Source organism: Camelus ferus, chromosome 19 (assembly GCF_009834535.1).
Source record: "Camelus ferus isolate YT-003-E chromosome 19, BCGSAC_Cfer_1.0, whole genome shotgun sequence".
In the NCBI taxonomy this organism is placed as follows: Eukaryota; Metazoa; Chordata; class Mammalia; order Artiodactyla; family Camelidae; genus Camelus; species Camelus ferus.
Genome location: NC_045714.1, coordinates 25,770,098 through 25,783,458, shown reverse-complemented (window position 1 = coordinate 25,783,458; position 13,361 = coordinate 25,770,098). Strand labels below are relative to the sequence as shown.

Genomic DNA, 13,361 nt, shown 5'->3' with positions numbered 1-13,361 from the left:
AGATAATGTTTTGCCTACATTTTCTTTTAGGAGGTTCATTGTGTCTTGTCTTATGTTTAAGTTTTTGATCCATTTTGAGTTTATTTTCCTATATGGTGTGAGGGAGTATTCTAACTTCATTGATTTACATGCTGCTGTCCAGTTTTCCAAACACAGTTTGCTGAAGAGATTGTCTTTATTCCATTGTATGTTCTTGCTTCCTTTGTCAAAGATTAATTGACCAAAACTTGTGGGTTCATTTCTGGGCTCTCTATTCTGTTCCATTGGTCCATATGTCTGTTTTTGTACCAGTGGCATGCTGTCTTGATGACTGTAGCTCTGTAGTATTGTCTGAAGCCTGGGAGAGTTATTCCTCCAGGCTCTTTCTTTTTCTTCAGTAATGCTTTGGCAATTCTGGGTCTTTTGTGGTTCCATATAAATTTTATTATGATTTGTTCTAGTTCTGTGAAATATGTCCTGGGTAATTTGATAGAGATTGCATTAAATCTGTAGATTTCTTTCAGCAGTATAACCATTTTAACAGTATTGACTCTTCCAATCCAGGAGCGTGGGATATCTTTCCAATTTTTTTAAGTCTTCTTTAATTTCCTTCATCAATGTTTTATAGTACTCCATGTATAAGTCTTTCACCTCCTTGATTAGATTTATTCCTAGGTATTTTATTACTTTGGGTGTTATTTTAAAAAGGATTGTTCCTTTACTTTCTTTTCCTGTTGATTCATCGATAATATAAAGAAATGCAACTGATTTTTGTACATTAATCTTGTATCCTGCTACCTTGCTGAATTCTTTGATTAGTTCCAGTAGTTTTAGTTTGGAACTTTGAGGATTTTCTGTATAGAGTATCATGTCATCTGCATACAGTGACAATTTTGCCTCTTCATTTCCATATTGGATCACTTTTATTTCTTTTTCTTGCCTGATTGCTGTGCTAGGACTTCTAAAACTATGTTGTTTAGGAGTGTTGAGAGTGGACAGCCTTGTCTTGTCCCAGATTTCAGTGGGAAAGTTTTCAGTTTTTCACCATTGAATATGATGTTAGATGTAGGTTTGTCATAAATAGCTTTTATTATGTTCAAATATGTTACTTTTATACCCATTTTGGTGAGAGTTTTATCATAAATGGGTGTTGAATTTTATCAAATGCTTTCTCTGCATTTATTGAAATGATCATGTGGTTTTTATCCTTTCTCTTGTTGATGTGATGTGTTACACTGATTGACTTACATATAGTGAACCACCCTGTGTTCCTGGGATGAACCCAACTTGCTGTTGGTGTATGATCTTTTTTAAGTGCTGTTGGATTCTGTTTGCTAATAATTTGTTGAGGATATTTACATCTATGTTCATCAGTGATACTTGTATATAATTTTCTTTTTTTGGTGGTGTCTTTGTCTGGTTTTGGTATCAGTGGGATGGTGGCTTCATAGAATGAGTTTGGGAGTACTCCATCATTTTCAACATTCTGTAAAATATGAGAAGGACCAGTATGAGTTCTTTTTTGTATTTTGGTAGAATTTCCCACTGAATCCATCCAGTCTTGGACTTTTATTTTTAGGGAGGTTTTTTATTGCTAATTTGATTTCATTTCTAGTGATCAGTTTGTTCAAGTGGTCAGTTTCTTCTTGATTCAGTCTTGGTAGACTGTATGTTTCCAGGAACTTGTCCATTTCTTCTAGGTTATCCATTTTTTTTCCATATAGTTGTTCATACTGTTCTCATATGATATTTTGTTTTTCTGTGGTATTAGTTGTGATTTCCCATTTTCCTGTCTTGTTTTGTTTATTTGTGCTCTTATTTTTCTTATTTGTGAGCTTGGCCCAAGGTTTGTCAATTTTATTTACTCTTTCAAAAAACTAGCTCTTTGTTTGATTAATTTTTCTATTGTTTTTAAATCTCTATTTTATTTTTTTCTTCCCTAATCTTTATTATATCCTTCCTTCTGCTGACTTTCTTCTTTTTTTGCTCTTCTTTATCTAATTCTTTTAGCTGGTAGATTAGATTGTTTACTTGAGATTTTTCTTCTTATTTGAGGAAGGCCTGTATCATTATAAACTTCCTTCTTAGCACTGCCTTTGCTACATCCCATACATTCTGTGTGATTCTTTATTCATTGTTGTTTATCTCAAAGTATTTTTAATTCCTTTTTTGATTTTATCATTGACCCATTGGTTTTTTGGTAGCATGTTGTTTAGTATCCATTCTGTTATTTTTTTTCTCCTTTGTTTTTATGTAGTTGATTTCTAGTTTCATGGCATTATGGTCAGAAAAGATGCTTGAAATAATTTCTATCTTTGTAAAATTATTGAGGCTTCTTTTGTGCCCAAGTACATGGTCTATCCTAGAAAATATTCCATGTGCACTTGAAAAGAATGTATATTCTATGATTTTGGGATTTAATGTTCTGAAAATATCAACCAAGTCTAGTTGCTTTATTGTGTCATTTTATTTCTCTGTTGCCTTATTTGTTTTCTGTCTGAAAGATTTGTCCAGTGATGTTAATGGGGTGTTAAAGCCTCCTGTAATGATTGTATTCCTATCAATTTCTCCCTTTATATCTGTTAGTATTTATTTTGTATGTTTAGGTGCTCCTATATTGGGTGCAAATACATTAGCAAGTGTAATATCCTCATTTTGTATTATTCCTTTAATCTTTATAAAATGTCCTTTATCTTTCTTTGGGCCCTTTGTTTCAAAGTGTATTTTATTTGAGGTCAGTATTACTACTTGTAATTTCTAGTTATTTCCATTTGAATGACATGTCTTTTTCAATCCTTTCATTATCAATCTATGTGTGTCCTTCTCCCTAAATTGGGTGTCTTCTCTGCAGCGTATTGTAGGTTCTTGCCTTATTATCCAATCTGCCACTCTATGTCTTTTGACTTGAGCATTTAGTCCATTGACATTTATAGTTACTAATGATAGATGTGTGTTTATTACCATTTTGAACTTATTTTTACAGTTGATTTGGTATTTCCTCTTTGTTCCTTTCCTTGCTTTTTTGTTTGATAATTTTCCTTTGTATTATCTTTTTTTTTTTTTTTAATTTCTGTGTCTCTGTTGTTACTTTTTGGCTTATGGTTACCCTGTTATGTACACATACTAACCCATTAGTTTAACTGTTTGTTTTAAACAGATAGTAATATAAGCTCAAACCCAGCCTACTGAGAACAAGCAATTAAAAAAGAAACTCTATATTTTCTTGCTCCCTTCTCCCACCCTTAATGATTTAGATGTCCTTTTTTATAATTTTGTGTTTACTCTGTTGTAATTCATGGTAGTAATCACTTTTCCAATTATGGTTTTGTCTTTACTGTGCATACTGCTTCTTTTGTTTAGAGTAGAGCTTTCAATATTTATTTTAACATAGGTTTAGTGCTGCTAAATTCTTTTAGATTTTTGCTTGTATGAGAAGTTCTTTATCTCCCTTCTATTCTAAAGGATAGCCTTGCTGGATAAAGTATCCTAGGTTGCACCTTTTTTACATTCAGGACTTTGAATACTTCTTGCCACTCCCTTCTGGCCTGTAGTGTTTGTGTAGAGAAATCATCTGAAAGACTTATGGGGGTTCCCTCGTAACTCACTCCTTGTTTTTCTATTTTTGCCTTTAGAATCATTTCTTTATCCTTAACCCTGGCCATCATGATTATAATATGTCTTGGTGTATGTTTGTTTTGGGGGGGGTTGTTTGTTTGTTTGGGACACTCTGTGCTTCCTGTACTTGGATATCTGATTCCTTCTTTAAGTTTGGGAAGTTTTCAGTCATGATTTTTTCAAGTACCTTTTCAATCCCCTTTGCTCTTTCTTTTCCTTCTGAGACCTCTATTGTGCATAGGTTGGCACATTTATATTATCCCATAGACCCCTTATATTGTTTTCATTGGTTTTTATTTGTTTTTCTCTCAGCTGTTCTGATTGGGTGAAATCTTTTGTCCTGTCTTCTACGTTGCTTATTTGTTCTTCTACATTATCTAGCCTGCTTTTTACAGCCTTTGCTTCAGCTCTCATCTCAGCAATTGAGTTTTCCAATTTTAAGTGGCTTCTCTTTATAGTTTTTGACATATCCTCTTCTCTAGACACAAGCTCTTTTAGTTCCTTCAGTACTTTGTTCACTCCTTTTTTGAAATCATGATATAGTAAACTATCAATGTGTATTTCATTGATAATTCTTTCAGGGAATTTCTCTTGTTCTTTTAATTGGGAGTGGTTACTCTGCTTCTTCATTTTCCTTATGTCTCTCTGGCACTATAGATTATGGAGTATCAATTATCTACTGTGATCCTTTAGGAGTTTATTTATTTATCTAAAGTGGATGAAGAAATAAAACTAGAAAAAAGAAATTTAAAAGAAGAAAAAAGGTTTGAAAACATAGTATAATCAATAATACAAGAAGAAACTGAAGAAAAATAAAAATCGAGTTGAGACGTGTTTTAAAAATCTTAAGAAATAATATTTGAAAATAGGTTATAATCAATAATAGAAGATCAAAACAAAGAGAAATAAAAATCAAAATGAGGGAAATTTTAAAAATAATAATAATAAAAATAAAAGAAGGCAAAAGATTTGAAAACAGAGTGTAATCAATAACAGCAGAACAAAACAAAAGAAATAAAAATAAAATTTAGACAAATTAAAAATAATAATTATAATAAAAATATTATAACCGAAATTTTTTAAAGAGATTACAAAATAGTAACATAAAATCTTTTAAAAATTAAAAATTAAGTAAGTAAAAGAAAATGGAACAGAAGGAGAAATGTGACTGTGTTCCCTTGAAAACTTTGTGTCCCCTCCCGAAGCTGTGTTCCTGCACACTAGGCAGGGGGCATACACTCCCTCCTGATGCTGTGGTCCGCTGCTGTGCTACTGCAAGGCAAACAGGCAGGTCACACACCCTCCTGATGCTGGCAGTGTGGTTGTGCATGTCATGTGCAGGTCATGACCCCTCCCAAAGCTGCGGTCCAGTGTCATGCTTGTGCCTGGTAGGCCAGTGGTCATTCCCCTACTCCATGCAGCTCCTTTCTCTGACTCAGGTCTGCTCTTCATAGGTGGAATTTGAGAAAACAGCTGACTAGCCCTCACTCTTGCTCTGTGCCTGAACTCTGCTCCTTGTTCATTTGTCTTAGAGGCATGAGTTCACAGAGGTACTAAGGCCGAACGATCCAATCTGCCTGGGACTGTAAACAAGTCTCACTCCAGATATGAGGTTGCAGAGACCCTTGGTACAGATTCAGGTTTCAACCTCAACCCTGCCTGGGTGATGCCCACTGGAGGATATGGTGGCTATGGCTGAGCCCCACCTCTCTTCTCCTGAAAACACATTAGCAATGGTTCCACAGGTCTTAGGAGACAAAGGCTTTGGCACCCCTCTACCCAGGGCACACCAACAGTGTTGCTTTGCTTTTTTTTCATATTTTGTGGCTGGACCCAGGTTGTTCTGCTATATATACCTTCCTAGCAATGGCACACATCACACTGCTGTCCCCAGTGGTTGCCTCTGTACAGCTGGCCTGAGTCCTCCACCTGGCTTGGACAGCCTGTCTCCTGCCCCTTTGCCTCTAGAACTGGGGGTCATGGGGACTCTCTGTGCCCACTTATCTTAGTTCTGATGGTCAAGGGCTATTCTGTACACATCTGAGCCTCAGAGGTTCCCTGTCCATCCTGCTGACCTCTCCGTTGGAAAAGGGGAGACCCAGTCAACCAGCACTATCCCTCCTTTGCTGCTCCCTCTCCATGGGACTAGTCTGACACTATTTTAATATTTCTTCCTTCTTTTTTCCTTTTCTCCTACCAGATTCATGGTGCATTTTGTCTTTTGAAGATGGCAATGTTTTATCAAAGTTCAGCAGATGTTCTGAGTGGATGGGTGTGTCTGTGAATGTATTTGTGGGAGAGAGTGAGATTGGTGTGCTGTATTTGTGGGAGAGGATGAGCTATGAGATTCCTTCTACTCCACCATCTTGGCCATTATCCTGCAAAAAGGTGGTCTTGATTAAAATTAAGAACCTTTGCTCTGCCAGGCAATGTCAAGAACATTAGAAGACAAGACACAGACTAGAGAAAATATTTTCAAAAGATACATCTGATGTAGGAGTGTTATGGATAAGTTATAAAGAACTCTTAGAACACAATAAGAAAACAAACAACCAGGTTAAAAAGTGGGCCAAAGGACTTAACAGATATCAAAAGAAAAAAGATTTATGAATAAAAATAAGCATATGAAAAGATGCTCCACACCGTATGACAACAGGAAAATTAAAATTAAAACAATAAGATACCAATACACACCTATTAGAAGGTCAGGAACACTGACAACAGTAAATGCTCGTGAGGATATGCAGCAACCCAGAGCTCTAATTCACTGCTGGTGAGAATACAAATGGTACAGCCACCTTGGAAGACAGTTTTGTCATTTCTTACAAACATGCTCTTAGCTTACAATCCAGCAATCCTACTCCTTGTTATTTATCCAAAGGAGGTGGAAACTTGGGCCCACGCAAAACCCTGCACACAGATATTTATAGCATCTTTATTCATAATTGCCCAAACTTGGAAGCAACCAAAATTCCCTTCAGTGTCAGTGTATAGATAAATAAACTGTGGAACATCCAGACAATGGAATATCATTCAGCACTAAAAAGAAATGAGCTATGGTAACATGAAAATCTATGGAAGAAACCTGAATGCATGTTACTAAGTGAAAATATCCAATATGAAAAGGTAACATAGTGTACAATTCCAACCTCATAATGCTCTGGGAAAGACAGAATTATGGACACAGCAAAAGGATCCCTGGTTGCCAGAGTTTGTGTGGGGAGAGGGATAAAGAGTTGGAGCACAGTGGATTTGTGGGCCAGTGAAAATAAGCTTTAGGATAATATAATCATGGATACATGTTATCATATATTTGTCCAAACCTACAGAATGTATATGAGCAAGAGTGAATCCTAATATTAACTATGAGCTTTGGATGATGATGTATCAATGTGGGTTTATCAGTTGTAGCAAATGTACTGTGCTGGTGGGAGAGGTTAGGCATATGTGGGGCAGGAGATATGTGGGAAATCTTTGTACCCTCTGCTTAATTTTGCTGTTCTGGAAATAAATGTCCTTAAAAAAATTAAGCATAATTGCTACATCCACTACCCACTGGTCTGGGTGACTACACAAAAGCTGGACTGTTTTGACTGAATCGACCTAACACTTACTTTTTTTTAATACATTAAATGTATTAAATAAACTAAGTAAGAAGAATGGAGAAATTAAACTCTGTGTCAATGGACTTATTCTTGAACTAAACTGATGAATTGCTTGAATTGTTTGATAAGCCTCTTTGTGGGGTGAGGGTGCAAGTCTGTGTGGTTCATAGAACTTGCCTGTCAGTGCAGTCAATACTGTGTACCATGTAGACACAGCTGACAGTGTTCTGCAAACTGATTAAAGACAAAAGTTCTTTTAAATTCATTGGATTCCAGAGGTACCATGTAAATATGAATGTTGATTTTCCTTGCTTATTTATGCCCTATTTTTCCCTTTGCTGGTGGACTTGAAATGTTTTTGCAATTTACAATACCATGTAAATTTATCAAATTACAATCATACTATGAAAAATTAAGCAGTTGGGACCAAAATAAAAGTTTATTTATAGCAGTGGTTCTCAAAGTACTTTCTCCAACCAGTGGTACTGCAGTCTTCCAGAGCTTGGTGGAAATGCAAATTCTCAGCCCACCTGAGACCTACTCAACCAGAAACTCTGGAGATGGAGCCCAGCAGTCTGTATTATAACAAATCATTCAAGGGATTCTGATGCTCACTCAAGACTGAGAACCACTGCCCTGAAGGAAGAGAAAGAAGGGACAGTACCAAGTGCCTCAAATAAGACTGAGTTCATGAGGACTGGACAGGAGATCCTAAGGACTTTCTCCTAAGCATTAATTAATGCAATGATGTCTTAAAGTTCTTTTGTGTGTTTTGAAATAAATAAAATATGCCTTAAGAGGAAAGGAATCGTCTGTCGCTGTCATCCCTGTCTGGCGTCGGGCAGGCTGTCTGAGAAATACTGAAAGGGAGGTGACACAGAGCTTCCTAGGAGGGTGCACCCTGGTGACCGCCATTTCTTCTTATGCTCTAGCATGGAAGGTTCCATTGTGCATCTGCCCCAGATCGTGGCCCTAAAGAAGAAATACAAGGCTTACCTCTACATAGATGAAGCTCACAGTATCGGATCTGTGGGCCCCAGCGGTCGTGGTGTGGTGGAGTTCTTTGGAATGGACCCCAGAGATGTTGATGTGTGCATGGGCACATTCACCAAAAGCTTTGGAGCCTCAGGAGGTTACATAGCTGGAAGAAAGGTAAGAGAGAGGTCCCTTGTGCCTGGGAAGGCATTCTTTGGGGTTCTCTGATTCCCATGAGTGCTCCAGTTCAGCTCAGCACACCTTGATCCATCAGCACAGGTAGCTGCAGTGTGATAACAGCCAGGTCAGACCCAGAAGGTCAAGGAGCTCACCCTCTGATAAAGCAGATGAGCCTGTGATGAGAGATCACATGAGAATAAAAAGGTAGCACTGAACACAGGCACAGACTTAGTACAAAGGAGAGGGATGATGACCTCTGCTGGGCAGAATCTAAGAAGTCTTAGAATGAATGTCAGTCTTGTAGACAAATGATGGGGGAGAGTATATTTCAGAAAGAGGGAATCATGAGTATCAAGCCACAGAAGTGATAATGGGATGTTACAGAACTGCAAGTAGTTTGGTCTGTGTGGCATGAAAAACATAAGGTGGGTGGTAGAAACAGTGGACAAAGGTCAAATGTTAAGGAGGCTAACCCTGTGCTACAAGATGTGGGTTTTAAGAGTTTTAATCAAAATAGCAGCAAGATCAGAAATGTCTTTTTTGGGAGATTCTTCTCTGCAAACTAATTTTCTCCCACAATTTTGGATAAGCTATAGGTCAAGCCTTGTCATCCTCCAATATCTTATCTATGTGTCTTCAGATTCTGATCTGATGGGATTAGACTGTTAAATGAGTGTTATCCCTGTCTTTCTAGAGCCAGTATCACCAAGGTGATTGCCAATATAAAACAAATGTTCAGAAGAATATTACAAGAAGAGGGAAGAGAAGAAGAGAAAGAAAAGGAAATATTAAAATCTAGGTTTGAGCAATAAAAGACTCAGTTATCTGCTCTGTCATATTACAGTTTTGTCCAAATCCTAGTAGCTATCTCCTACAGGCCCACACCTGTCCCAAGAGACTATCAGGATGGTGTTGGCTCCACCTACAAGGGGACAGCAGGCCCAAAAGCAGTGCATGCAGGTGGCTTAACGGCACATCTAAAATTCCCAAATCCTTACTCATTGTCACCAGCAGGAACAGAAGATCAGACTCTTGGGGAACCAGTTAGACAAACCAGAGAGTACAACCAAAAACTGTCTGATTGAAAGCCCATCATTTAAAATGACAGATTTTATTGTGGCCTCTCACCCTTCCATGAGATGCACAAATACTTAAAATGTCCAGAGCTTTCAGTAGTCAGAGCTCAAAGCATTGTTCATCCACCCTTCTCTGTCCTGAGGGTGTTAGCTGGGTGATGCTAAAAACATAGGGAATGCCTGGGATGCTACAAAACTCGGTAAATCTGGTGAGAGGCTAAATGTTCCCTTCTTTGACTGTCAAAGCTGTGTGGTCAGAGGGTCTTGAACCCTCTATTCTCACCCAAGCTATTCTGCTTTGTGATCTTGTGTTTTGTGATGACTTTAGCAGCAGTTCTGAGCTACAGATATTTTTTCACCAAGTGTAACTCTGCTCCTGAACCAAAGGCATCTAAATAAACTGAAGTGAGTGGATGCTTGAAATGTTGTCAAATTTGGTAGCTGTCACAAATTTCCCCTTAGAGTTCCTTCACTGAAACCCACTTTAAAGAAAGACTCCTGACATCCCAAAGTTCCAATAAGTTCAGTGTGGTTCTCTCTCATACTCTCCATCCTGAAGTCTGGTGGATTAATTTAAAAGTGTATTTGCTCTTGTCTATGTAACTTTTATTGATTTGGGGTAGATAATGAGAAATTGTGAATATTATTTACATTAATCAGGATGAAGAAAAATTATTTAATTGTTTTTCCTCTTTAAAAAGTCATTCTGGGCATCCTTGGACCCAGAGGACTGCATGATTCTTCCTCTTCCTCTCCCTCCTTTTCCCCTCTCCCTCATTTCCCCTGCTCCTTCTCTTCTCCCCCTCTTCCTCTGGCTCCTCCTCTTGTTTCTCTTCCCCCATCCCCTTCCCCTCCTCAATTCTCCATCCTCCCTTCCTCCCCATCTCCTCTTTTTCCTCCCACTCCAAGATACACTGCAGATTCTGAATTTACTACTAGACAACAAGAATTAGAGTCTTTGGCAGAGACACAGTAGCCTGTACAGAGACTTACTGCCCTGAAACAGCAAAATGCAAAACGTAGAATGCAGAGCAGTCTTCAAGACATGGACAGTGAGCAGGAGATAGGAGAAAGTGTCTGCATATGTCATTCCCTGATGATTTAAAAATCAGTCAGAAAAACACCTGTCTGGAATCGTTTGGTTAGACTGTAATAAAACCCAGTTAAACTATGATTTCCTTCCAGCTTAATGAGCCCATGAGTTAATTTAATTTATGCATCTGCTCCTCTGTGCCTTTAATTTGTTAACTTATGTTAATGTTAAATTATGTGTACTTTCAATTTAAATCATAATTTTTATTCTCCTGGACTTTGAAGAATTCTGTGGAGAATTTTAACTTTGAGTTTATTTTAAACTATGCTTTGAAATTGATAGGGTGTAGAGTTGGCTAAATGCTAAAGATCTAAAACTCTAAGAGAAAGTGGACTCTGAAAGAAATAGGATTATGGGCAAGACAGTCTCAATGTTAAAAGGAAGTGATACTGGGCTGGTGAGGTATTAATCGAAACTAAGGATACATGTGATCTTGGCTTTATGAAATTCTTCAATTTGTGAAGGAAACTTGGGGGTTGGGGACATAAGAAGCCCTTTAGGGATAAGAGGCAGCTTTGCTTTGTTTCTTTGATCATTGTCAGTGATGCCCCAGGGATAAGAGAATATTGCTACACCTGTTACTAAGAATGCAGCTTCATATCCCCCTCTATACTTCAGGGACTCTCACCAAACTTCCTCAGCCCCTAAACCCCCTTGCTTTCTGTTAGATGATCAGTATTGACGAGACCCACCACTATGGGTTTTAAGCGAGGATGTAATAAAGTGTCTATCTCTGCTCCCTGCTCTTGGGGAGATTACATTCTCTGAAGAAATTAAACTTAATACATGCGAAAACTTTTGAGACTGGTGCAGTTCATTCTGTGGTTTATTACTATGAACATTTTAGTATATTACGAATGCTCCCCTTCCTCTCCTCCTCCAAAGGCACAGTCTCTGTGGATTAGGAAAGCACCACAGGGGTAAGTAGCAGTGAAGGTGGTCTCTGTCCAAGCCAAGCCAGCTCCTCTGGTCTGAAAAAGTCATTTACTTTGGTGCTAAAGCAGGGGAATGGGGAAGCAGTGGTTAATCTAGAGTCAGACTCTTTGGATCAAAATCCTTGTTATCTAACAATGATTTGGTTGGATAATTTTCTGATCTGTTCTGTGACTCATTGATCCCATCTATAAAATGGAAGCAAAAATAGTACCTACCTCATAGCATTATTGTGAATCTGAAATGAATTAATGTTTGTAAAGTTATTCAAATGGAGCTTCAAACAGCCAATGATTATTAGCTCTCAGTCTATCAATGGATATATCATCCCTCCTAACTCTGCAGAGTCATGCAATCTGTCATCAGGACTGGGTTGTCCTTTCTTTAAAATGCCTTTTTTTTTTTTCTTTTTCTTTCACTCCTACTATTACTGCCCAACAAGGATGGAGGAAGTTCTGGGCTGAAATTCTTTGGTGTGCAGTTACATAACCTACAGCATCACCCTCTGCAAAATGAGGGAGCTGGAATAGACACTCCAACAAGTTTTAAATTTTGGTCCCCTCCTCCCACTCTGTGCTCCATTTTCAAGAAGCTCTGAGTTTGTAATCAACTAACAATCATTGCCAGCAGCATCAGGTCTTCACTATGTACCTGATGCTTTTCTAAGCACCACATTTATATAAACTCATTTAATCCTCAAAATTGCCCTGAGATAAATATTACCATTATCTCATTTTTAGAGAAGAAAATAAGGCACAGAGAGTAACTTGCCCATAGCCTGTCTCATAACTCTACTGTCAGACCTGCCCTTGAGGGAACAAGCCCTCAGCACCTTTCCTTGGAGGCACTAGATTCTCGCTCTAGTCCCACTTGACTACTCCATCCTTTGCTGATTAAGATGCAATCTTCATTCCTAATTTTAGCACGTGTCCCTGCCTCTGTCCTCCTCTGCAACTATCCAAATCACCCCATTCTCCAAGATCAGATCGCTTCAAAATAGCCCTTTCCTGACTTGGGTCCACATGAGCCCCAATCCTCCTGTTTTCTGTGTCCCACCTACTCCCCCCTCATTGACTTTCCCAGCATCATGTGGGGAGGTACCTGCTCTCAACAGAGAAAGAAAACCCTGCTGCTGCTCACAGAGTCTGAAGGGCAGCCTGGCTGTAGCTACTTTGGAAAATGACCACCTCTTTCTCCCTGAGCTCCTCCCCACCATCCCCCATCCCGCAAAGTGGGCTTCCTGGGTAGCATGTGGCCTGGGCTTCAGGTCAGATCAACATCACCATATTGTCAGATATGGTGAAAACACTTCCAATTTTTTTTGAGATTCACTAAACAAGAAAATGGACAGAAATTTAATTTTGATTTAATGTAAATGAGAAGGGCTGCCAGGGACTAGGTTTTCTACCCTCCTCTTCTTGGACCCCTGCATCCAGAAGAAAACCCAGAGCAAGTCCTTGTACCAACTTTTGGAAGGAAAGATGGAAGAAAGAAAGAGGTGGGGAGAAAGGGAGAGAAGAAAGGGAGGGAAAAAAGGGAGGGAGGGAGGGAGGAAATATTTATAAAAGAGGGGAAAAAGATTTAAATGGAGAATTTAAAGTGAAAGGAAGTGGAGAAGGAATCAGAGTAGATGGGATGGGGAAAGAAAAAAAAAAACAAGACATGAAGAGTGTGAAATGAAGGAGAAAGGAAGTCGGGGAAGAAAGAGTGTGGAGGAGGGGGTTTAGGATGATGGACCTGTAGGAAGTGGCGGGGTGGAGGTGGTGGCAGCCAGACTGAAGCTACCAGATCCCCCTGGGGCCAGGCATGATAATCATGTCAGCAACTACCTGTGAGACAGGCCACTCAAGTTACTATGAATGTTTAGCAAAATTCCTTTTATCTTAGTTACTCTCTACCTAATGA

General features: G+C 38.6%; 1 protein-coding gene across 2 annotated transcripts in view; it reads left to right on the top strand.

Annotated features, from left to right (window-relative positions):
- Nucleotides 1-13,361, top strand: part of LOC102513007 (serine palmitoyltransferase 3-like) — a 150,784-nt gene that overhangs the window by 74,023 nt on the left and 63,400 nt on the right. For both annotated transcript variants that reach the window (XR_004313106.1, XM_032461816.1), the window contains exon 8: nucleotides 8,132-8,351. Coding sequence is in view for 1 of the 2 variants with exons in the window: in XM_032461816.1 (XP_032317707.1) it covers nucleotides 8,132-8,351 (220 nt within the window). In the remaining variant the exon portion in view is untranslated. The remainder of the gene's footprint in view (nucleotides 1-8,131; nucleotides 8,352-13,361) is intronic.